At 44.9% G+C, this 26,096-nt stretch overlaps 1 protein-coding gene across 3 annotated transcripts in view; it reads left to right on the forward strand.

Annotated features, from left to right (window-relative positions):
• The window catches only part of RALGPS1 (Ral GEF with PH domain and SH3 binding motif 1), a 295,391-nt gene that overhangs the window by 118,934 nt on the left and 150,361 nt on the right, over window positions 1–26,096 (forward strand). For all 3 annotated transcript variants that reach the window (XM_040225151.1, XM_040225152.1, XM_040225153.1), the window contains exon 9: window positions 18,019–18,145. In XM_040225151.1, the coding sequence (XP_040081085.1) occupies window positions 18,019–18,145 (127 nt within the window). The remainder of the gene's footprint in view (window positions 1–18,018; window positions 18,146–26,096) is intronic.

The raw sequence follows: 26,096 nt of genomic DNA on the forward strand, positions 1-26,096 counted from the left end.
ACAAGAGAGGGGTCCTGTTTTCTTGTCCCTTTTGTCCGCAGTGCTCCGATAGGAACCTGGAAGATGAGATAAGCAGACTCTCGGAGCTGCCCCAGGCCATGGAGCCTCTGTTCTGGCTGCGGCTACTACTGGCTGGGCCGCTGGCCTCTGGGGTTCATCCTTCTTTTGCCATTCATTTCTGGTAATGAGATTAGCTCAGGAAATGTTGCCAGGAAAGAGCTGTTTTCCTTCTGCCTGCTTGTCCCTTAATCTGGGGAAGGGAAGTTGGAGGGCCCCAGGGAGGAGACACACGCCAGTGAGGCAGGGAGCTGCAGCCAGGCCTTGAAGGCCGCCTTTTGGTCACTTTCTCCTTGGTTAGTCCATGGCTTCTGCTACCCACCCCCCGCCCCCACCACAGTCGCCTGGCATTGGCCCTGACTTTGACCTCTCAGTGGGCGTCTAGCTGGTAGGAGCTAGGGACAGGCCAGGAAGCTGAGTTTGTGTGTCACCAGAGGGCAGGGACCCAGGGCAACAACAGCTGTTATTTTTCTGAGAAATCTCCCCATGGCTTCCTAAGGACTGAGGACCAAGACTGTTTTCTTGGTTACAGAGGGCTGCTTACCAGGGTAAAAGAGGGGGAGATGCAGCTTCCTAGGAGATAAATATAGCAGCCGCCAGCAGTTGTGTTGGGGAGAGAGGAGCTGATACACTCGGTGTGGATCACAGCACATCTCCAAGGCCTTGTGTGGGGAGCTGTTTGCTCTGGGCAAACCCGCCGTTCAGCCTTTGTTTCAGGCCGTTCTTTCCCCTTTCGCCCACCTGTCTTGTTAGTCCAAGGACAGTGGTCGGTGCAGGGCATTTGGGAAATGGGCCAAACAGGCCATCTTTCTCCTTCATCCATATCCCACTCCAGCCCAGTGGAGTTGGCCATGCCACAGTATTCCTGACGCTCTCTCCACCTGTCGGGACGGAGAACACGGGGTGTCTGTTCTGCAGCGCTGCCCACAGGCCGGCCTCCCTCTTTGACTGCCTTCCTTCTTGATGAAGTTGGATATTTGCTCTGTATCCCCACTGCCCAGCTGAGTTTAAAGTGGGTCGTTTGACTTCTGTGCATTTGTTGTGTTCAATTGCATGCTTCTTTTGCTACTTCTTTTCCTGCTAATGAGATTAGCCATTGAAATGCTGCCCCGAAACTGCTGTTTCCCTTCCCCGCACCTGTCCCTTGATATGGGACTGGTGTGAACTCATGGGCCCACAGGGCAGGGGGAGCAGGCACACCAGCTGTAGGAGCCCCAAGGTCAGCGCTTTAATAGGCTTCATTGTGCAGAGACGGAAGCTGAGGCTTCCTGTGACCTGCCCAAGATCACAGAGCTGGTGAGTGCCAGAGCCAACACAGCTTAGCTCTGCCTCGCTGGACTCATCCACATTCTTATCCGTTTGCTGGATGACCTGTCTGTGATAGAACTTAATGTTGGAATCAGGCCAGGCATAGGGCAAGGAAGAGCAGGCACCCACGCTGCCTGGGAAGTGGGGCTGGAGACGTGAGATTGGCACACTGGCCCCTGGGGACAGGTGTGACCAGCTCCCTGAGTGCTGTCCCTGGGTTGCCCTGAAACCCTGGCTATCTGGGAAACCTGGGTGGAAGGGGGTCACAGGTGTAAGAAGAGACCTGCCACTTGATTTCCCCACAGACGGCCTTCAGTGAGCGCCAGCTGGTCATTACTGGGTGGGCAGGGCAGCCTGTCAGCCTGGCTGCTGAGTACAAGTGGCTTGGTGATCTGTGACAAGACGGAGGTTGACCTTGCTTGCAGGCCCACACATAGTAGGCCCTTCATAAATGCTGGTCGGTTGTGCCAACAGGGAGGGAGTCACCTTCTGCTGGCCTGGGAAAGTGCAGACAGGGTTTGATTTATCCCAGTGCTGGGCCCACTTTGGAATATCAGCGGCCTCAAAGCCACGAGACCTAAGCAAGAAGTCCTATCAGCCAGCTCTGATTTCCTGAGCACACTTACCATATGGCTCTTATTCATTTCTGCAAATCAAGTATTTATCAAACTCTCCTTGCCCCCTCCATGCCAGGCCCTTAGGCTATGGTCAAAGCCCCTGTTTCATGGGCTTTTATGTTATCCAAGGGAGACACTGCATTTTTGAGGGAGATTAAACACATGCCTAGTCTAGCTGGTGCGGGAAGTGACCAATAAATGTGTGTTGAATGCATGAAGTAATGAACCAAGAGCTGACAGATGGGAATAAAAGTGACGCTGAAGGCCCAAAGAGGAGGATTGGTAGGAATCAACTGCGTGTTCAGGGGAGTGCCTCTCTCAGACCTGGGTGACAAGAGGGAGCCAGCCGCACCAAGAAGTGGGCACACCCAGCACAGAGATCGTGGTGGAAGAAACTCTACAACCAGTGTGTCCAGAGCACAGTGGGCCGGGGGGACACTGTGAGGGTACTGTGGGCGGGCTGCGGGGCCACTGGGGAGGGGCTCAGCCTGAAGAGAAGTTCAAACAGGAGACAGACACGATCTGGCTCACAGTTGCTTTTTGTGTTTTGTTTTTTAAAATGAATGTTTCAACTCTGTGGCTTCCCATGCGACACTAGTGGTAAAGAACCCACCTGTCAATCCAGGAGATGGTTAAGAGACTCGGGTTCTATCCCTGGGTTGGGAAGATCCCCTGTAGGAAGGCATGGCAACACACTCCAGTGTTCTTGCCCGGAGAATCCCATGGACAGAGGACCCTGGTGGGCTATGGTGCATAGTGTTGCGTGCATGCACCTGTGAAAAGCAGATTGCAAAGGAGGTTCCGGGGGGCAAGAGTGGAAATGAGGCTGGGTTAGGGCGTTAGGACAGAATCCAGGAGTGAGCCAGTGCTGGCTAAACTGGGGCAGTGGCAGTGCACAGGAGAGAAGGGAACTGAGGGGAGGCATTCTGAAGACAGAAGCGGTGGGATTTGTGAAGGATGGGATGTCAGAGATGAAGCAAGGAGGGGCCTGGACGGCGGTTCCCAGGTTTGAGGCCTGAGCAGCTGGGAACTCAGGTCTAGGGCTAGAGAGAAATTGGGATGAGCTCAAGGAGGCGGCCACCACTGGGGCATGGAGGAGAAGATAGATGGGGCTCTCCAAGCCAGGAAGACCCCACGGGACAGGGAAGCCTGGCGTGCTGCAGTCCATGGGGTCACAAAGAGTCAGACACAACTGAGTGACTGAACAAAGGCAACAACAGCTGGGACGAGGGTGAGACCTTTTCTCAGATCAGAGTGGTCCCGAGAGGAGCTGGACTTAGACAGGAGAGACCCGAGGGTATGGAATTCCCGAAGTATGGGTGAGTCACTCTTTAGTTACAGTCATGAGCTACACACACACACACTCTGCTTGCTGTGTACACGTTCCTATCGTGATTTGCCCTTTCCTACTAAATTGATTCAGAGAGTCTGACCTGTCTGCAGCAGCAAAATGAAAACTGAAGAACTTGGCCGGGAGGAAGTCATAGCCGATGGGTCAGGAGGCCTGGTCTGCAGGGCGGTGGCCTGGAGGGCACCCACCTGGGAGCCGGACTCTCACTTCAGGCATCTGGGGGCACAGGGTTGTCGAGCGGGTATCCCAGGAAGGCGGATGGGTGGTGGTGTTCGTGTATTTCAGATTTTCATCTTTCGTGCGTGAGGTGCCTCTCCCCTCTGTGTCCGATGGAGTGCCCCCTCGGATGCTGTGGAGGATGTCATGATGGGCAAGGCTGTCCCAGGCTTCCCTGAGCCATGGCTCAGGTGGGAGGCGGGGTGGGGAGGAGAGGACATCCCCTGATGACTCATCGCCTGTCCCTCCCCGCCTCTCCATTCTCAGGAGTTCTGCTGATGTCTGCACCCTCGTCTGCCTTCACTTTGCCACAACATCTGTCACCCCCTTCCTGAAACATCTCTCTTCATGCAGCTTATTCCCTTCCCCACCCCCACCCCCACCGCGTTCTGACAGCTGGCTCCTCCCTGACCACTTTTGTCCCTCTCGTCCTCGGGCTGTAAGTGTCTGGCAGGGCTCTGGCCTAGCTCTTACCTTTCCTGATCCGAGTCCTGTCCCATTGGGTCTTCCCGGCTTGCAAAGCCCCATCTGTCTTCTCCTCCTTGCCCCGACGGAGGCTGCCTCCTCGCGCTCATCCCTCTCTCTAGCCCTACACCCGCATCCCCATGCCGGCTCCACAAGCCCTCTTCTTGCGTGTTTGTCTGACAACTCACCCTTGGGGTGTGTGAAATCAAAGTCTGGTTCCAGAAAGTGCTGGTTAGTTCCAGGCTTTCTGAGTGGACCTATTTGGACTTTGAGGCAATATGGTAAGACTGTGCAGATGAGCAGTAAGCCCTTTCTTCCCTCCCAATCACCTGCTGCAAACACACATACAAATAAACCAAATTATAAACCAAGAAGCAATGCTGAGCCAGAAGCCAAGAAAGAGAAGTCACCATGTGCTAGAAATAGAGAATGATCTCAGAGTCAGCACAGGGAGCAGAGTGCAGAGAACTTGCTGTATGGAGACCTTGCCAACTGTCAGGGGGCAAGGGTTCTAATGCCTGTTTATGGTGGGCTGGAACTCAGCTGTTCACAGGAATCAGAGAGCCAGCAAGTGTCCCCCGCTGGAAAATTTCTGGCCAGCCTGGGGCAGCCGCAAGGGAGCAGAGGTAGAAAAAGTCCCTATGAGAAAATGTTACCTTAGCCTGTACTTCAGGTAGGTAGCTCTTGGCTTTCAGCCCACATGACCAAGAAATGAGGGGTAGTGTCCTATGGAGGTTAGGAGTGTAGACTCTTGAATCAGACTCCCAGGCTCAGCCAGCCTTGGACCTGCCTCTTATGTTTCGTACTATGCCTGGCACACAGTAAGGGCTAAATAAGTATTAGCTGCTGCTGCTGCTGCTTTTATTATTATTTTCAACTTTTCTAGACTGTTCTCAAATGGACTGGCAGAGACCACCGTCCCTGTAAGCCAGGTCCCCTGATTTATAACCAGATAACGTCATCATCCTCTAGTGGTTCCCTTGCTTCTGGTCTCACTCTTTTTCTCACACTGTTCGTTCATGGAGTGATAGTCCTATGACACAGCTCTGGTGTTTTCACTTGCTTGATTAAAGACAGTTTTTAGCAAGCCCCCATCCTTTGGGTGGGGGATGGTCTCTACCCACCACTCCTCCAGAGCAGGATGCTCTGATGTAAGCGTGTTTTTTTTTTTTTCTTAAGAAAGTATTCCAGCAATTTTATTGTATAATTAGTGAACAAGTTAACATGAAATTGCGTGAGACTTCTTTTCTTTTTCTTTTTTTCTCCCCCTCTCCCCGCCGCCTCTATCCCCTTTGGTAACCATGAATTTTTTTTCTGTGTCTGTGAGTCTCTTTCTGTTTTGGAATTAAATTCATTTGTATCAACATTTTAGGTTCCAAATATGAGGGCTAGCATATGATAATTGTCTGTCTCTGGCTGACTTGCTTCACTTAATGTGATAATCTCTAGGTTCATCCACGTTGCTGCAAAATGGCATGGTTTCATTCTTTTTACGACTGAGTAGTATTCCATTGTACATATGTACCACATATCCTTTGTCCATTCATCTGTCGATGGATTCTTAGGTTGCTTCCATGTCTTGGCAGTTGTAGATAGTGCTGCTATGAACATGGTGGTGCGTCTATCTTTTCAAATTAGAGTTTCTTCTGGGTATATGCCCAGGAGTGGGATTGACGGATCATATGACAACCCTAATTTTATTTTTTTAAGGAGTGTCTCTATACTGTTCTCCATAGTGGCTGTACAAATGTACGTTCCCACTGACAGTGTAAGAGTGTTCCCTTCTCGCCATACCCTCTCCAGCAAATTCATTATTTCTCTACAAATTCATTATTTATAGACTTTTTGATGATGACCATCCTGACTGTTTTGAGGTGATACCTCGTTGTAGTTTGGTTTGCATTTCTCCGATAATTAGTGCTGTTGAGCATCTTTTCATATGCTTGTTGGCCATCGATATGTCCTCTTTGGAGAAATGTCTGTTTAGGTTTTCTGTCCATTTTTTGATTGGGTTGTTCTTTTTTTTTTTTTGGTATTAAGCTGTATGTTTTTGTATTTTGGAAATTAATCCCTTGTTGGTCACATTGTTTGCAAACATTTTCTCTGAGATCATAGGTTGTCTTTTTATTTTGTTTACGGTTTCCTGTGCTGTGCAGAAGCTTCAAGTTCAATTAAGTCCCATTTGTTTATTTTTGTTTTCATTACTGTAGGAGATGGATCTAAAAATATATTGCTATGATTTATGTCATCATGTGTTCTGCCTATGTTTTCCTCTGAGAGTTCTATAGTATCTGGTCTTACATTTAGGTCTTTAATCCATTTTGAATTTATTTTTGTATATGGTGTTAGAGAATGTTCTGATTTCATTCTCTTACCTGTAGCTGTCCAGCTTTCCCAGTACCACTTATTGAAGAGACTGTCTTTTCTCTTTTGTGTAGTCTTGCCTCATTTATTGTAGATTAATTAATTGACCCTAAGTGTGTGGATTAATTTCTGGGCTTTCTACCCTTTTCCATTGATATATATGTCTGTTTTGTGCCAGTACCACACTGTTTTGATTACTGTAGCCTTGTAGTATAGTCAACAGTCAGGGAGCATAATTCCTCCAGCTTTGGTCTTCTTTCTCAAAATTGTTTTGCCTATTTAGGGTCTTCTTTGCTTCCATACAAATTAAAAAAATTTTTCCTCTGATTCTGTGACAAATACCACTGGCAATTTGATAGATATTGCATTGAATCTTTAGATTTCCTTCAGTAGTATGGTCATTTTAACAGTGTTGATTCTTCCAGTCCAAGAACATGGTGTACCTTTCCATCTATTTGTATTATCTTCAATTTTTTTAATCAGTGTCTTACAGTTTTCAGACCATGGTATTTTGCCTCCTTAGATGTGTTTATTCCTGGGTATTTTATTCTTTTTGATGTATGTTGTAACCATTTTGATGTTGCTCTTTTTAATCCATCATTTTAACTTTCATTATACTACTTCTCCAGTGAATATTCAGGACTGATTTCCTTTAGGATAGACTGGTTGGATCTCCTTGCAGTCCAAGGGACTCTCAAGAGTCTTCTCCAATACCACACTTCAAAAGCATCAATTCTTTGGTGCTCAGCTTTCTTTATAGTCCAGTTCTCACATCCATACATGACTGCAGCTTTGACTAGACAGACCTTTGTTGGCAAAGTAATGTCTCTGCTTTATAATATGCTGTCTAGGCTGGTCATAACTTTCCTTCCAAGGAGTAAGCATCTTTTAATTTCATGGCTGCAGTCACCATCTGCAGTGATTTTGGAGCCCCCCAAAATAAAGTCTGTCACTGTTTCCACTGTTTCCCCTTCTATTTGCCATGAAGTGATGGGACTAGATGCCATGACCTTAGTTTTCTGAATGTTGAGCTTTAAGCCAACTTTTTCACTCTGCTCTTTTACCTTCATCAAGAGGCTTTTTAGTTCTTCTTCACTTTCTGCCATAAGGGTGGTGTCATCTGCATATTCATTGGAAGGACTGATGCTGAAGCTGAAACTCCAATACTTCGGCCACCTGATGTGAAGAACTGACTCATTTGAAAAGACCCTGATGCTGGGAAAGATTGAAGGCAGGAGGAGAAGGGGATGACAGAGGATGAGATCGTTGGATGGCATCACCGACTTAATGGACATGAGTTTGAGTAAATTCTGGAGGTTGGTGATGGACAGGGAGGCCTGGCGTGCTGCAGTCCGTGGGGTCGCAAAGAGTTAGACACGACTGAGCGACTGAACTGAACTGAGCACTACTTCTCAGGTGGCGCCAGTGGTAAAGAATCTGCCTGCAAGAGCAGGAGATAGAAGAGACCCAGGTTTGATCCCGGGGTTGGATAGTTCCCCTGGAGGAGGGACTGGCCACCCACTCCAGTATTCTTGCCTGGAAAGTCCCAAGGACACAGGAGCCTAGTAGACTCCAGCCCGTGGGGTGGCAGAGAGCCGGACACGACAGAGCATGAACACTGCTACACTGCTTCTAGTGTATAAGAATGACTATTTTGTCAGTTAAGTTTTAGCTGTCATTTGGATTTTTACCTCTAGGTTTCAGTGATCCCTTCGGGTTAGGGAAGATACTGAGCTTAGGTGATAGAGGGGTTTTGGTGTGTTCCAGTGGGTGTTTCTCAGGACAACTTGCATTTGGGAATGAGGCATTTGAGGAGAACCTTTGGGTAGGGAGATTCTTGCAGGGTGCAGAGGACGTAATAGAAGCATTTTGGCAATGGCAGCAAATATCAAAAGTTTTTGTACCTACTTCACACCTGCCTCCTTGCCCTGAAAACCAAATCATAAACCCTTCAGCTGTGGCCAGTGGAGCGTCTACTGCCGCCGGCAACATCGCAACCCAGAGCCCCAGGTCACGTGCAGAAGAGACGCAAGAGCTGGCTAGAGGAATTTCCTGTGCAAACACAGCCACAATCAACTCATTCTTTCCCCTTTGAGTAGTATTCAACTGTTCATGCTTAGCTGCTTGTGATTTGCACCCTCTTGGCAAGTTGAGTTGAAAGATCCGGAAGAGGAGAATAAGCTGTCAAATTGGCCATCACATGTTCACAGTATCCAAAATGACCTAGTCAAAAGCATACTTTGCCAAATGGCGAGTTTCCATCTCTCTCTTACCTTCCCAGTCTTGTCCAAGGCAACACCTGCCTACAATTCTGCCAAACTGCTGCTCCCTTGAGCATCACTGTGTGTTCCCACTGCCAGCCCACTGCTCATACTTTCTTTGGCCTCTGGGGCCTTGCCAGCCTCATCTCTGCTAGTTGAAGCCCAGCAAGACTAGTTTCCAGGATCACCTTTTCCTGGTTCCTCCTTCCCATAATGGAGTTTGTTCTCTTCTTCCAGAGCCCTCTCATAGTGCTTCTGACTCTTCCATGCCTTAGCCAGCCCTTTCCATGGCTCAGCCACGCAGACCAGCTCTGGACCCAGGATGGACCCTTGGCAAACTTCCATTCAAGGACCAAGCTCATCCTCCTGGCTCTACTCTTGGGCTTTGTGGGAATGTCTCTTGGGGTTGCCATGAGCATAATTTATTTAAAACTTAGCAAAATTACTGGAAATGTGATTAAAGTTGATCTATAAGATTATACATTGTGTATTTATGTTTGCATGTATTTATTTGTATGTGCATATAAACTGTCAAAGAATTGTTTTTTAAAAAGATAAAATAATGACTCTACAAGTATAAAATTATTATTTGTCAAATATTTTATTTTAACTCATTAATTAGTGAGAGAATCAGTAAGATATTCAGTTCAGTTCAGTTCAGTCACTCAGTCATGTCCAACTCTTTGCGACCCCATGGACTGCAGGATGCCAGGGCTCCCTGTCCCTCACCAACTCCTGGAGTTTACTCAAACTCATGTCCATTGAGTCGGTGATGCCATCCAACCATCTCGTCCTCTGTTGTCCCCTTCTCCTCCCACGTTCAATCTTTCCCAGCATCAGGGTCTTTTCAAATGAGTCAATTCTTTGCATCAGGTGGCCAAAGTATTGGAGTTTCAGCATCAGTCCTTCCAATGAATGCTCAGGCCTGATTTCCTTTAGGATGGACTGGTTGGACCTCCTTGCAGTCCAAGGAATTCTCAAGAGTCTTCTCCAACACCACAGTTCAAAAGCATCAATTCTTCAGCACTCAGCTTTTCCTTATAGTCCCAACTCTTACATCCATACATGGCTACTGGAAAAACCATAGCTTTGACTAAATGGATCTTTGTTGGCAAAGTAACGTCTCTGTTTTTTAATATGCTGTCTGGTTGGTCATAACTTTGCAAAGTGAAAGTGAAAGTCGTTCAGTTGTGTCTGACTTTTTGTGACCCCATGGACCATACAGTCCATGGACCTCTCTAGACCAGAATACTCGACTGGGTAGCCTTTCCCTTCTCCAGGGTATCTTCCCAACCCAGGGATCAAACCCAGGTCTTCCTCATTGCAGGCGGACTCTTTACCAGCTGAGCTGCAAAACAAGCGTCTTTTAATTTCATGACTGCAGTCACCATCCGCAGTGATTTTGGATCCTCCCCAAAATAAAGTCTGTCACTGTTTCCACTGTTTCCCCATCTATTTGCTGTGAAGTGATGGGACCAGATGCCATGATCTTAGTTTTCTGAATGCTGAGTTGTAAGCCAACTTTATTTCAAGAGAACTGAGAATACTTTACTTTATGGTCAGGTGAAGAATGCTGAAATAATCTTTAAAATGGATAGAAAATTAGTATTCCCAGAGTGATGATCAGTGGGATACTATGAGACATCAGTTGCCTTTATATGGACTGGAATTATTTGCATTACTACATTTTCTACAGGTTAACATCTATTTTTACAGAATTTAAAATAGCCTTAGTAGAGACAGATATGGATAGCTTGCTAGAACACTTATTAAATTTCAGAGTCACAGTTTTCCCTCACGTTACTTATAACAGTCTCCATTGCATATAATATTTTACATTAGTTATATGGCTTTGTAGTTTGTTTTTCAGAAGCCAATAGTTCATATCTAAAGAATTTAAGAATTACTTTTTTGAAGTGCCCTTGTTTCATTCCTTTCTCATTGCATCTTCAGTCTGTTGAATCCATTGATCCATAGATTATCCACAGCACTAAAAATTCTTTCCATACCAACAGTAGACACTGGGATTGAAATAGGATTTTGAGCCAGTTTTAACATATTTGAAGCAACACGTTCTTTGTTGAAAAACATTTCCATGTATCAAGAACTGTTTCTCTCAAGGCAAGGGAACAAGCTACCAACGTCCTCATAAAGAGGATTTGGAGGACTTTTTTTTTATTCCATGGAGCCTACTTACCAGAAGAGGGGAATTTTTCATCATTAGTCAAATATAAGTGCCACATACAGGCTCTCTAGCAGCATGATAAGGGGCATTTCCAAAAGCAACACACTTCTTCAGGTATCTGACCAAGATTTGTGATCATCCTGGCTTTTAACCTGTGGTTGAGGAGTCCCATTTATCCCCTGCAGCAGACATTTGTCACCATGTAAATTATTGAAAATCAAAAGGCTGGGATTTATTTTTACCTTGTAATTTTAATTCAGTTTCTATACGTAGTTATGCCTGTTTCTCAATCTTAATGTTGTATATTTTTTCATTTTACTTTACTTCATAAAGGTTTTACCTGTTTTATTGCTATTAATAAAATTTAGCTCTTGGGTTTAGTTATCATGTCTATAGTTTTGGTGTTTAGTTTTATATTGTATGTTTTAAACATGGTTTCTGATTTTATCTATATTAATCAATTTCTCCTACTTCACTCCTCCCTCGAATTTCCAGAGCTTTTTGAGTTGAGTGTTAAGCTCATTTATATTCATATTATTTAGTTATATGAGTTAAAAACCATGCATTTTTTTCCCTCTCAGTACACTTTTGACATCATCACATAGTTTAACATATCATAATCTGTATGTTCTTTATGTTTCTGGTTTATAAATAGTTCATTACCCTCGCTTTTAGTTCTTCTTTTACTCAAGAATTATTGGAGTATTCAGAAATTTCCAAAGAATTGAAATTTTAAGTTGTCATTAGTTTTCTTATTCTTTTTTTTATTCAACAGATTTTTAGGCAGCATTTTCTCTGTGTCAGGAACCACAACAGATGCAGGGTGTTGTGGAATGAATATGACCAGCATGGTCACAGCGTTCATGGGAGTCATCCTTTGCTGAGTGAAACACAGATGTAATCACATAATTAGTCACAATTGTAATAAATGTTATGGAAGGAAAAAAATCTCAGGGTGGCCCAGCACTTCTAAACTTTACTAGAAGCTAAGTTGCCTGTTGTATTTAGTGAGCTTTTCCTTTATGTTGTTTAATCTTGTTTCTCTTTTCCTGAATGTGAATGCTTTTAGTATCTGTTTTACTCAGGTAAGCAGATAAGTTGTTTTCTTGCATGTAGTTCTGATGGTTTCTTCCTGAGGCTTCCTGTAAACTCTAAAATCTAAAGGACCCTCAACACATATGAGGTTTTCAGTTTATGGCACTACTTGTAATAAAAGTTTAAAACAAGTAAATGCTGTTCTTTTTGAATAAACAAACCCTATATTAAAAAATTAAATCTTAAAAGAATTTTTCCGCATAATACGTGAGCATGAATTTTAAAAATCACTAAATACTGAAAGGCTTAGTGAAGCAGCTAACACTCATTGCTCCATCTCTGCATAACCCAATCACTCCCTAGAGGCAAACACTCAGCTATTTAGCAGTTTCTTCTGGTAGTTTCTGCCATGTTTCCATTGATGTGTTTTTGCTGCAAATTCTCAATCCACTCACTTTGGACAGTATATGGTGTCTTCTTTGTAAGATGGATGTTGGTTTACTTTTCCTAAACCATCTTCCCTCATTCTTCACAAACACTCATATTACCATAATTACATCACTTTAGTTAAATGAGTATTCTTGTTTTAATTATTAGGAATGTGTAAGTATGGTTTTCCATAAATGGCTCCTCCATACTTAAGTGGTTAAGTGTGAATAACATGTTCTTTCTGGAATATCCCTTTGTTTCCCTGGCATTTCTAATCCCCTTTTAAGGAAAAATTCTTACTCTAGCTACTGCTTATCTACCAGATATTTTATATGTATACGTAAAATACACATATAAAAATATGTAATATTATATAATATCTTACCAGGCCTTATACATAAAATCTTTGAATTATTTTAATTTTATTTTTATTATACATAATAAAGTATGTCTGTTCCCTTCCTCCACTCCACCAGTGTGCTATCCCATCGGGTTTTCTGTCGAGTCTTCTCTCTCTGTAGAGACCTCTTCTGGGGTGGAAGGATGTAGACCAGTCTTTCTTAAGCTTTGCTGTTCATCTGTCTTCTGCCTTTACTACTGCTAGTTTGGATCCACCGTTTCCTACATCCCGTACCCTCCAGTCCTTGGTTTATTCTTTCATTTTGCTAGGGGAAGTTCTCAAGTAGTATGCAAATGCTTGCTTGGGAGATAGATGTTCTTTTTCATGTTTTCTAACATTTCAAATCCCTTATGATTATACAGTGGAAGTGAGAAATAGATTTAAGGGCCTAGATCTGATAGATAGAGTGCCTCATGGACTATGGACGGAGGTTCTTGACATTGTACAGGAGACAGGGATCAAGACCATCCCCATGGAAAAGAAATGCAAAAAAGCAAAATGGCTGTCTGGGGAGGCCTTACAAATAGCTGTGAAAAGAAGAGAGGTGAAAAGCAAAGGAGAAAAGGAAAAATATAAGCATCTGAATGCAGAGTTCTAGAGAATAGCAAGAAGAGATAAGAAAGCCTTCTTCAGCGATCAATGCAAAGAAATAGAGGAAAACAACAGACTGGGAAAGACTAGAGATCTCTTCAAGAAAATTAGAGATACCAAGGGAACATTTCATGCAAAGATGGGCTTGATAAAGGACAGAAATGGTATGGACCTAACAGAAGCAGAAGATATTAAGAAGAGGTGGCAAGAATACACGGAAGAACTGTACAAAAAAGATCTTCATGACCCAGATAATCATGATGATGTGATCACTCATCTAGAGCCAGACATCCTGGAATGTGAAGTCAAGTGGGCCTTGGAAAGCATCGATACAAACAAAGCTGGTGGAGATGATGGAATTCCAGTTGAGCTGTTTCAAATCCTGAAAGATGATGCTGTGAAAGTGCTGCACTCAATATGCCAGCAAATTTGGAAGACTCAGCAGTGGCCACAGGACTGGAAAAGGTCAGTTTTCATTCCGATCCCAAAGAAAGGCAATGCCAAAGAATGCTCAAACTACCGCACAATTGCACTCATCTCACATGCTAGTAAAGTAATGCTCAAAATTCTCCAAGCCAGGCTTCAGCAATACATGAACCATGAACTCCAGATGTTCAAGCTGGTTTTAGAAAAGGCAGAGGAACCAGAGATCAAATTGCCAACATCCACTGGATCATGGAAAAAGCAAGAGAGTTCCAGAAAAACATCTATTTCTGCTTTATTGACTATGCCAAAGCCTTTGACTGTGTGGATCACAATAAACTGTGGAAAATTCTGAAAGAGATGGGAATACCAGACCACCTAACCTGCCTCTTGAGAAATCTGTATGCAGGTCAGGAAGCAGTAGTTAGAACCAAACATGGAACAACAGACTGGTTCCAAATAGGAAAAGGAGTACATCAAGGCTGTATATTGTCACCCTGCTTATTTAACTTCTATGCAGAGTACCTCATGAGAAACTCTGGACTGGAAGAAACACAAGCTGGAATCAAGATTGCCAGGAGAAATATCAATAACCTCAGATATGCAGATGACACCACCCTTATGGCAGAAAGGGAAGAGGAACTAAAAAGCCTCTTGATGAAAGTGAAAGAGGAGAGTGAAAAAGTTGGCCTAAAGCTCAACATTCAGAAAACGAAGATCATGGCATCCAGTCCCATCACTTCATGGGAAATAGATGGGGAAACAGTGGAAACAGTGTCAGACTTTATTTTTGGGGGCTCCAAAATCACTGTAGATGGTGACTGCAGCCAGGAAATTAAGAGACACTTACTCCTTGGAAGAAAAGTTATGACCAACCTAGATAGTATATTCAAAAGCAGAGACATTACTTTGCCGACTAAGGTCCGTCTAGTCAAGGCTATGGTTTTTCCAGTGGTCATGTATGGATGTGAGAGTTGGACTGTGAAGAAGGCTGAGCGCCGAAGAATTGATGCTTTTGAACTGTGGTGTTGGAGAAGACTCTTGCGAGTCCCTTGGACTGCAAGGAGATCCAACCAGTCCATTTTGAAGGAGATCAGCCCTGGGATTTCTTTGGAAGGAATGATGCTAAAGCTGAAACTCCAGTACTTTGGCCACCTCATGGGAAGAGTAGACTCATTGGAAAAGACTCTGATGCTGGGAGGGATTGGGGGCAGGAGGAGAAGGGGACGACAGAGGATGAGATGGCTGGATGGCATCACTGACTTGATGGACGTGAGTCTGATGAACTCTGGGAGTTGGTGATGGACAGGGAGGCCTGGCGTGCTGCGATTCATGGGGTCGCAAAGAGTCGGACACGACTGAGAGACTGAACTGAACTGAACATTCTGTGCATTCTTGCTGAGAAATCTGATGCCATCCTGAATCTAATTTGTGGCCACAGAATGGAGCAGATGAGTGAAGTTAATTAGACCCGGCCCTTCCGAATGTGTGTGTGTAGGTGGGGTAGAGGGTGGGTAGGAAGTATGTGTGCAGACACAAGGTTAACAGAGGGAGGTGTGGTCTGGAGAAGCCTGGTTGTAAAATTGGAAAGTGTGCAAATGTGGCTGCCTTTGGTCGGCCCACTCCACTAAAGAACTCCAGTTGTTGGTTGGAGGTCAGTCTTCAGGGGATCTTTAGGGACCTCCTCCAGGACTCTGCAGAGAAGGCGATGGCACCCCACTCCAGCACTCTTGCCTGGAAAATCCCATGGACGGAGGAGCCTGGTGGGCTGCAGTCCATGGGGTCACTACAAGCCAGATACGACGGAGCGACTTCACGTTCATGCATTGGAGAAGGAAATGGCAACCCACTCCAGTGTTCTTGCCTGGAGAATCCCAGGGACGGGGGAGCCTGGTGGGCTGCAGTCTATGGGGTTGCACAGAGTCGGACACGAATGAAGTGACTTAGCAGCAGCAGCAGCAGCAGCCAGGACTCTGATCATGTTGGCCTCGTGTCCCATGTCAGGACACACATGACCCCCTGATCAGCTTTGTGGTGCCATGCATAGAGGTACTTGACAGTCTAGGCAGATCAGCCAGACATGCCAGGGGACATGGGCAACCCCTCAGCTGGGTCCAGCGAGCCAGTGGAGGCAGCCTTGGGCACCAGTCTGGCTCAGCGGCAGTGTGTACGAGGATGACATAGGGATTTGTTGAGCTGCTGGATGAACATCAGTGACTGCCAAAGCATTCAGTGGGCTTCTAGGTTGCATTAATAAAGAGATGACCTCCCAGCCGAGAGGGTGAGGGGCCTGCTCAACTTCACAATGGGGCCATTCACAACCAGAGGATCTGGTTCTGTTCTGGGTATATGTTGTTTATTTAGTGACTTTCTTATCCTTAAACGTTCATTTCAAATGCTTCTCTCTTTAAATCTTCCCTTGATGCTTCCCTTGCCCATAATTTACCTACTGTTGGTCTGAGTTCTTATCTCTACTTACTTACTTACCATGTTGCTGTAATATACATGTCTTTCCTCTACTGAATCAAGTTCCCCACGGGTACTCTTACAAGTCACTTAATCCTTGTGATTATGAACCTGAAATAGCGGCAGTCATCCTGGCTCCATCTTCGTCCCTGGGCTTTGTAAAGATCAGATGAGTTGTATGTTTTGGTGCTTTACAAACAGCAAATGGGAGATGATGGTGTTATTTCCTGTCCATTTGCTAATATGATGAATAACAGCCTTAAATTAACAGGCTGGTTAAGCAGCCGTTGTTCCTAGCATCTGTGTAGCATCCTCTGATGCGTCCTGAATTTCTCAATGGGAAAAAAAAAAAAAACCACTCGCTGTTTATTCTCCAACTTCTTTACTGGGGACGTCCTTTCAGCTTTTTCCTTTGCCTCTCCTCTCTGAAGTCCTTAAGCTGTTACTGCTCAGCTGGGCTGTTGCACAGCTGCATCCTCTGTGACTCCAGAGGCTGAGGATCAAGGAATTAGCCAGGGCAGCCTGAATTCCCTGATGCACCAGACATGGCCTCAGCCTGGGATTTGCAGACCTGGGTCCCGGGAACCCCGAGGGCAGCTTCAGTTCGAAAGGCTGGCTTCCCCTGATGCTGGGCAGTACTGCTCTCCTTCTCTCTGCTGTGTGATGGAGCTGTTGGCCACTGGCCTACGTTAGTCTAATGGATGTGGCAGGGTGGCTGGTCCTGGTCCTTGTACAGACCATGGGGTCTCAAAACCACGCTTGACCAAGGATGCTCCTGGCCTAGGGTCCCTCTCCACTTATGCTCTTGGGCTCAGCCATGGATCTCAGATCCCAGAGACACTGGCCCTGGAAGCTAAACTTGGGGGTTTCCAGCGTCAACCACGTGCTGTGCCAGAGCCAACCCTCTCCACTGACCCTTTCCCGTATCTTCTTTTCAAGCCTGCTCTCGGCCTAGATTCCTTTCCTCAAAGCCATTTTATTCAAGGAGCCTCATTGCCATTTCCTGGCGCTGGGCCTTGACGTAGGACTTGCAGGATGGCCACAGCATCAGGTCTGGAGAACCAGGATTCAGTTTCTATTCCTTTCTTCCAGAAAGCCTCCTTATGAACTCAGAGCCATCCTTTCCCTGGTGACCAGCTTGACATACCAGAGATCTCAGTCATAAAAGATCTTACTTCTCTAATCTCTTTGCTCTGGGTATCTGTGTAGTTGTGTAACTAAATCACCCCTTAGATGACAGCATGTGGAAAAAAGGTTTAGCTTATTTTGACTAAAACACCGTAGCCAGTGTAAATAAGACACAGCCGTGGACCACAGGGGATCTGGAGGAGATAGCCCTGATTGGAGAGATGGCCTGGCTAGGTGCACAGAATGGGCAGGCGAAGTGGGTGACATTTTGGGGGGCCTTCAGTAATGGCAGAGATGTTGAGGAGGAGTAAGAATTTGTGGACCCAGGGAGAGAGACCTAATGGGGCTGTGAAATCGCTCTGGGTGACCTTGAGGAATTTGCTTTACTTTCTGAGCTCCTCATTGTTGTGGGGTCTGTGTACCGCGGTGGTGGTCATTATGCAGGGGATTCTGGTGTCAGACAGAACAATGGACTCGATAGCTCTGGAGGGTTCCTTCTAAGTGTAAGGTTTTATGAAAAATGGCCAAGTTGAGCTGTGAAACGTTCCATCTCCCAAGACACAGCTTCTCACTATGCTTAGTTGCACCCAGGATTCTGCAGACCACAGACATACCATTTAGCATGTTTCCTTTTTAGTTTTGATTCACAGGCTATCCTTTCTCTTTAGCTTCTTCTAGTTTTTTTTGTCTTCTCTCTCATACTCTTTTTTTTCTCCCACCAGCTTTTGAATCGAAAAGACAAGACCACGTTTGAGAAACTGGACTATCTGATGTCCAAAGAAGATAATTACAAGCGGACTCGGGAATATATCCGAAGCCTGAAGATGGTTCCCAGTATTCCCTATCTAGGTAGGAGTCTGAATAGGATTATTGTTTTTTTAAGAAACCTACTCAGCACCAGATGAGATGTTTCTACAGTTTCCAGTTGAGAAAGTTCCACGAAGCACCATGGGTCATGGATAAAGAGGTGATTCGTTGGCTCTTCAGGTTAGAACAGGCTGTTGGTACTCCCTGAGAATGGGGACTTCCTGATGAGGGTCCTGGAACAAGGGATATTCTGCTGCTGATACAGATGCCCAGTGAATCCCAAGCCTCCGCAGACTGTAGCTCAGAAGGATCACGAGCCTCTTTCTGGTCTATCCGCGTCCTTCTGAACTGGGAGAGTGTGTCAGTTGCTCAGTCGCGCCCGACTCTGCGACCCCATGGATGGGGGCCCGCCAGGCTCCTCCATCCATGGGATTTTCCAGGCAAGAGTAGTGGAGTGGGTTGCTATGCTATTCCCTTTTGCAGGGGATCTTCCTGACCCAGGGGTCGAACCTGGGTCTCCCACATTGTCAGCAGACTCTTTACTGTTCTGAGCCTCTAGGGAAGACTGAACTGGGGGAACTCAGGCCCAAACCCCTGTGTTCTGGTTCTCTGGGCATTAATAATATATTATGTAAGATTTGTCTCAATGAAATTATTATAATGATTATTGATTTTACTGATTCAAAAATAATTTGTGTTTATTGCAAGGAATTAGGAAGATAAGAAGATCAGTATCATTTGTTATCTCATCCAGAGATAAACATTATTTTGCTTCAAATCTTTTCATTCGTTTGGGTGCATATAAAATCTGTATGTTTACTCTATTGTGAACATTTAATGTTATTACCTGCATTTCTATACTGTGACTCAGTCCCACTTGGATTTGTCCAGCTGAAATCTGCTCTCTAATAATGACACATAAATTGTCTCTACATTTTTGCTATTAAAATTCTCCAGTGGCCATCCCTGTTGCATAAATTCCCTATGTGTAATTATGATTATTATATTCTAAGAGATTCCTGGAAGTGTGATTATTGGGTCAAAACTTGATGTGAAATTGTATGCCTTTTCATATATATTTTCAAAACGCTCTCCATAGAGGTTGTAGCAATTTATGTTCACATTAGAGGGCAAAGAAATTGCCTATTTTCCCCATGTGCACAAATGCTTTGTGTTTTCATGTGCTTTTTTTCCTTTATCATTCCTTTTTTTTCCTTTGCCAGTTTGACAGGTGAAAAATACTTCTTATAGTTTGGTTTTCACAGTTATGCTAATTTTATTATATAAAATAATACTAAGAACAAGGGAAATTAAGATTTTATGGATATGGCCCCTAATATTTTCAGAAATCTAGTGCAAGTTTTTTGAGATACATTTTTGACAACTTTTAAATGTCCTCTATGAGCATTGTGTATTCAGTTTTTTAATTCCTTTAAAACTAATTTGGAAAATTAAACTTTAGTAGAAAATTGTTCATTTGATCCAAGTTTTCAAAATGATTAGCATAAAGTTTTTCCTCACTTAATTTGTTTTGACTGAAAAGTTTTGTGTAATTGCTTATACATTTTAACCTCCTGTATATATGGGCTTATATTTGCTTTGCATTCCTAATAGTGTGCATTTTCATTTTCTCTTTCTTTTTTTTTTTTTAAATTTGCTTTGCCAGAGGTATGTCTGTTGGTCTTTCCTAAGGATTAGACTCTGTATTTGTGTACTAGTCACACTGTCTTCCTGCTTTCTAATCTGCTATATTCCATCAGTCTAGGATGTGCCTTTTCTCTCTGCATTTTTAAACCTCTCAAATTGGGATGCATCTTTCAATTGGTGGTAACAAAGCATTGTGACATGGGTTAATTGGCAGCAGTGTTCCTTATGATACATAAAATAATGGTGCATCCTAAATTTATAATAGATGACATCCTAAACTTGATGAAATATGAAATTTATTCTTTTGTCTTTACGATTCTTCTGCTTTCCTTAAGTTGTTTTGTTCTCGTAAACAAATTATTGGCTTATTTGTGTATACTTTATTCTTTCCACTTTCATTGGAAAATAGTTACTGGTATACATTTCCCTCTGCTAATTGATGCTTTTGTTGTATCCTACGTGTTTAAATGTATAGTATGCTCACGATAGTCTTAAAAGTGTTCAATAATTATAGTTTCAATTTTTCTTTTATGCAAGTGTTATTTAAGGTAGTGGTGTTTTAAATTTCCAAGGGCTTGAGTTTTTTGTTTTTGATTTTTTTTCAAATGGCTTTATTGAGTTGTAATTCATGTATCACCCGTTTAAAGTGTACAGCCAGTGGTTTTAGGACATTCACAAAGCTCTGCAACCATCTGCAAAATCAATTTTAGAACGTCTTTATCACCCCAAAGAGAAACCCCAAACCTGTTTGTAGTCACTCCTTTTCCTCTAGCCTCCTCCCTTCCACCCCCTCACCTTCAGCCCTAGACAACTGCTAACGTAATTTCTGGCCTCATAGATTTGCTTATTTGGGACATTTCATGTGAACTGAATTGTACAGTGTGGTCTTTTATGACTGGCTTCTTTCCCTGAGTGTTATGTGTTCAAGGTTCATCCATGTTAGAGCATGATCAGTATTTCATTCCTTCTTATTGCCAAATAGTATTCCATTGAATGGATGCACCACATTTTATTCTTTTAAAATTTTATTGATTTTCTCTCTGGCTGTGCTGGGTCTTTATTGCCACGCGGGTTTTTCTCTGGTTGCGATGCATGGGCTCCTCACTGCAGCAGCTCTTGTTGTCGCAGAGCATGGGCTCTGGAGCGCCTGCTCGGTAGTTGTGGCGCACACGCTTAGTTGCTCCACAGCAGGTGGGATCTTCCTGGACCAGGGATCGAACCCGTGTCTCCTGCATTGTCCGGTGGATCTTTACCACTGAGTCACCAGGGAGCCCTGCCACATTTTATTTATCTGTTCATCATTCGAGGGACATATGAGTTGTTTCACTTTTGTGAAACTGGATAACACCACTATGAAGGGCTTTGGTTTTTAAGAACAGTCCTCTCTCTAATTTTTTCCATGTTGGTTTTAGGATATATGACCCATATGCTTCTGAGGTTTTTAAAAAAATGTTGATATTTATCTTGTGGTTTAATATAAGATCAATTTGTGTAAATGTTTCATGGGTGCTGGAGAAGATGCAATCTCACAAGTTACTCTTATAATTACATTATAACATTCAGATTTTTCATTTTTGACAACCTGGTCAATCAAGAACAGAAATATATGTTAAAGTCACTTTGCATTTCTAATAGTTTCTGCCTTACATTATTTCATATAGAGTTGGCCCTCCATACCCCTGGGTTCTGCATTCATGAGGATTCAGCCAACCCTGGGTTGAAAATATTTGAAAAAAGAAATCCACAAAGTTCCAAAAAGCAAAGTTTGAATTTGCCATATGCTGGCAACTATTTACATAGCATTTACATCGTATTAAGTATTATAAGTAACCCAGAGATGATTTAAAGTATAGGGGAGGGTGTGCGTAGGTTGTATGCAAATTCTTTGGCATTTTACATAAGGGACTTGAGCATCCCTGGATTTGAGTATCTGCAGAGGTCCTGGAGCCAATCCCATGTGGATATCAATGACTGAATAGATGTTTTTAACAGTTGCAGATTTGTTATGAAGGTTCCCATACGAAATCATCTTGATTCCATTTATTATTTGCTTTTATTTCATTGATGTTGATTCTGTGAAATCTGATTTATTTTTCCTTTGCATTCATTTTATACATCTTTGACTGTATTTTGATATTTTAAGTTGTTTTGTCTTAAGTGTGATCCTTGGAAATCATATTTGTGTGTGCTTGTGTGTGCTTAAGCGCTCAGTCATGTCCAACTCTTTGTGACTCCATGGACTGCAGCCTGCCAGGCTCTTCTGTCCATGGGATTCCCCAGGCAAGAACACTGGAGTGGGTTGCCATGCCCTCCTCCAGAAATCATATTTAGTTGGGCCCAATATGAGAGACCTTGCCTTTTAGTAGGGGAGTAAAAGTCTTTCCTGTGTGTTTAGACTTAAGCAATGTTATTGAATTATCATTCTTTTTTTTGTTTTTCTGTTACACTTTCTTATCCTTTCCTTGTTCTCATCTTATAGCTTGCTGTAAACTTAGTGTCCTTCCACCAGGGTGACCATGGCGGTGAATTACCATCTCAGATATGTAGATGGTTGGGCATGCCCAGCTGCCAAGCCCATTCCCACCTTGCCTGAGGCTGATCGATCGGAAAATGGGTTGGTGGCATTAGGGTGGGGGCAACCCCTGGCTTAACTAGCACAGGCACTCCAGGGTTAAGGATGACCTCTTCTCTCTCATAAAATGATCACTAGAATTGCTGTTGATCCTCTGCTTCCTCTGCGCCTGGCACTTGGCTAGGTGCGTCAACTCAGTGAATGCTCACCATGGCCCAGTGAGTAAGCAGGTGCTGAGAGTTTGCCTCGGGTCGCGTAACAGGAGCACGGCAGAGCCAGGCCTCGGCCCAGATGGCCTGGCTGTCAGCCCTTGGCTCTGACGCTGCCCTCCCCCGACTCCCCACCCCCACTCTCAGGTCATTAGCCCCTCTTTCAATTGTCCCCTGCATGTCCTCTGCTATCTATGACTTGTGGACGGTCTCCATCGGGCACTAGCATGGTGGGATTAATAATACACTTGCGATTAATAAGACAGTGGGATTAATACACTTTATACAAGTAGGATAAATCGTCTTGGCACTTTGCTGTGACACTGCTCGTGGACCACAAAGCAGTGTGGTCTTGGGCTTCTGAGGGATCAGTCACTGGGCCTCAGCCAAGGGCAGACTGGACCAGTACTGTTTCCCCTTGCTAACCTATGTCCCTTCTCATCAGACTAAGCGTATGCTTCCAGACCCCTCCCCTTCAGATGAGTCCCATTCAGACAGCTGGCCGGATGCCCCTCATGAGTGACCACGTCAGGCCGAAGGACAGGTCCGCTCTTCCAGCGGATACGTAGCCTGTGCCCCAGTCCAGCGCCGCTGAGTTTCTGGACAGACCCCCTCTGCTTGTCCTTGGTCATCTCATCGCAGCTGCCTTCCTGGCAGATCCTCCCTGAGAGGTTCCGTGTGGGCCTCTGTTCTCCCGGAAGACCCTCCTGCTGGCCCCTGAATGAGCCCAGCTCCATGGCCTGCTCCTGCCCCTTCAGCCCCACGAGGCTCTCCCTCCCCTCTTAAGCCAGCTGGGCTGCACTTCTCATCCTCGCACCAGAACGACTCCTGACACGTACACGTCAGATGGAAAGAACAGGAGGCGGATCCACCGTGCTTTCTGTCCTCAGGATGCTGTGGGAGGGTTTATGATGGGGTGGGGGGTGCACGACTTCATGAGAAAGAATGAAACAGGACCCCATCCTGAGGGCAGCTGGGGCCTCCCTGCCCTCTGTGGCTGTGGAGAGACCCTGCCCAAATGGAGGCTGTGGTTTTAGTACTAGATTCCTCTTGGAAACCCAGCTTGTCCTAGGGATGGATTTGTTTATCAAAAGAGGAAAAGTTACATAATTCCTGGAAAGTACAATATAGGAAAAAATGTCTGAAACCATTTCTTTTTCCCCTGGCAACATCCTCACTGTAGGTCTTTCCTTGGGGGAGAGGGAGTTATGCTCCGGGAGGGACTTGAGGTCAGTCCTTGATATTTTCAGCTGCTGTGTTCATTTAGTTCCTGCTTGAGACCTTGAACGCTGCTTCAGTGGTTATTTGCCTCTGATAGCAAGTATGGGTTTTCCTTTGGTGACGATTCTTTTAAACCGCTGTGGAAGCTTCGACACCACCTGGTTTCCTGGGACCGACCGTTCCCACCCGTGTCTCTTACTCCATGTAAAGATCTCCTCATGCAGTGCTAGCAGTTGTTATTAACCGTGTGGGTATGTGTTCCAGCTCCTTTCGATGCAAATTTTAGAGCCAGTTGGCTGCACTTTGGTGCACTGTTTCTCGTGAAACATAATTTAAAAAACACCGAGGGAAAAACTTACCGCATTTTAAAAATAAGACTCTCTTTGTCTCAAAAGTTTATTCCCATTTACTTCAGAGTGCAAAAACAGTGGTGGGAAATAGTCGAGTCAGTTATTTGTAGCTTAATTTTATCTGATAGGAAGTCCTTGTATATACCCAGTTTGGGTCAAAATGATAACAGAAGCAGGCCATGAGCTGTGAAGAGTAGCTGCAGCATTTGTTTCTAAGCAGCTTTATTGACTTACAGGGTGTTTGGTTTTTAGTACGTATAATTCCCTCCAGGAAATAGCTAAATCAAATTAGGAATGTAATGGATTTTAAAAGGGTTAGAGCCTGATTCTAAAAGTAACTATAGGCAATAAGGAAAATGGTGATCTCTCTCAAGGAACAAAAACTAGGCATCCTGACAGTTCTGAATAGTAAAGAGAACATTTAGATTCTTAGTAAATTTACCCAGACTTCTAATGTGTGAAGTACATTTCTAGAATCTAAGCTGTTCCTTCAAACAAGCAAACTCTTCCATTTTTTTTTTAAAAGTAAGGCTTTATTTTCAGATAGAGACTCTGAAGTTTAAAATGAAGTTTAAAATAAAGGCAAGATTGTTTCCAGATTCAGAGTATAAAGTTAACCGACCTAAACTGAGGGATATCTAAAGGACTTTGGAAAAGAAGTAGTTATTGGCCAAAAAGAAGGGTTTAATCCCGATGCCCCCAAACCCCCAGAACAGGTGGCAAGGGAGGGGCTCCCGCTCTGGGCCTGAGAGCAGCACACACCAGGCCCTTTGCAGGATGGGTGTCGGACTCCGGTTCTGCCCCCGTGGAGCTCACGGCCCAGATCTGATCACCAGCAGTGCACTAGAAACCAAATGAGCTGAGCACCGTGGCGGGAAAGGCAGAGGAGCAAGTAAAGGGGGCCCGTCCCAAGCTGGGGGCCAGAAGCCCGAAAAGATGAGTAAGCTGGGTGAGGAGGTGGGAGGCAAGCGTCCCAGACGAAGAGAGCGGCTTGTGCAAGAGCCCCGAAGTGGGGGAAAATGACGTTTGTTGGAAAAACTGGCTGGAGAGTAGAGAATGCTGGGGGCGCATGGCGGGAGGGTCGTGAGAAGCAGCTGGAGTGAGAGGGAGGTGAAGTCTCTTAGGGCCTAGACACTGGGAGTGGGAGGCTCAGGGTCCAACCCCCATGAGCAGTGGAAGATCAGGACGGTTTAAGAGTACAGGCGAGCCTGGCTTGGGCTTGCCAAGATCATGGGTCTCCTGGCCGACAGCAGATGCCTGGCTTAGAGAAAGTCAGGCTGTAAGGGGGAAGGCCAGGCCAGTGGCCATGCAGAAGCCTGTGGCACATCACTGTATTTCAGAAATTGTTGGGGGTGGGAGAGGGAAAGCCCTTTTGAAAGCAGTTCATTTTTGAGCAAAACCTTGGAAAGACCTAAAAGAGACTTCGGTAAGCATGTCTGCCTGATGGAGATGCATCATCAGAACGAGCGAGATGGCGTCTCCCTGTACCTGGGCTTTGGGGATGAAGATGTGTGTGCATTCGAGCAGAGATGAGAGGGCACGGACATACACTCTCTTGATGGTCCTCCACAAGGCAGGAGGGCTTGAGCTGAAGGATGCCAGCAGAGCTTCTGCTTCCCCCTTGGTGGGGGCCTCTGCCACCCCAGGACCAAAGTTGGGTGGTTCCCAAGTCAGGGTGACCACAGTGTTATCCAGCTGTCCCCAGGCTTGTCCGCATTAAAGGCAATCCTTTCCTTTAATGCCCAATTGAAAAAATTCCATTCTACATGCAGGAAATCCAGTCTTTTTTCCCTTCAGTTTCCCCACCCCACGTGTTTGCAAGAATCCCCAAGGAATACTCATTTGTTCCACAGATCCATCCTGGTCGTTCCTGGAGCCTCAGCCTGCTGCCTGGCCGCACACCTCTGATCCCTCCCTCCAGTCGTCTCCTGCTTTCCTACCCTGTCTCTCCAGCTGGACCCGTGTGGAGCCAGGCTCCTCCTTCCTTAGCCGGG

Source organism: Oryx dammah, unplaced genomic scaffold (assembly GCF_014754425.2).
Source record: "Oryx dammah isolate SB20612 unplaced genomic scaffold, SCBI_Odam_1.1 HiC_scaffold_25, whole genome shotgun sequence".
Taxonomy (NCBI): Eukaryota; Metazoa; Chordata; class Mammalia; order Artiodactyla; family Bovidae; genus Oryx; species Oryx dammah.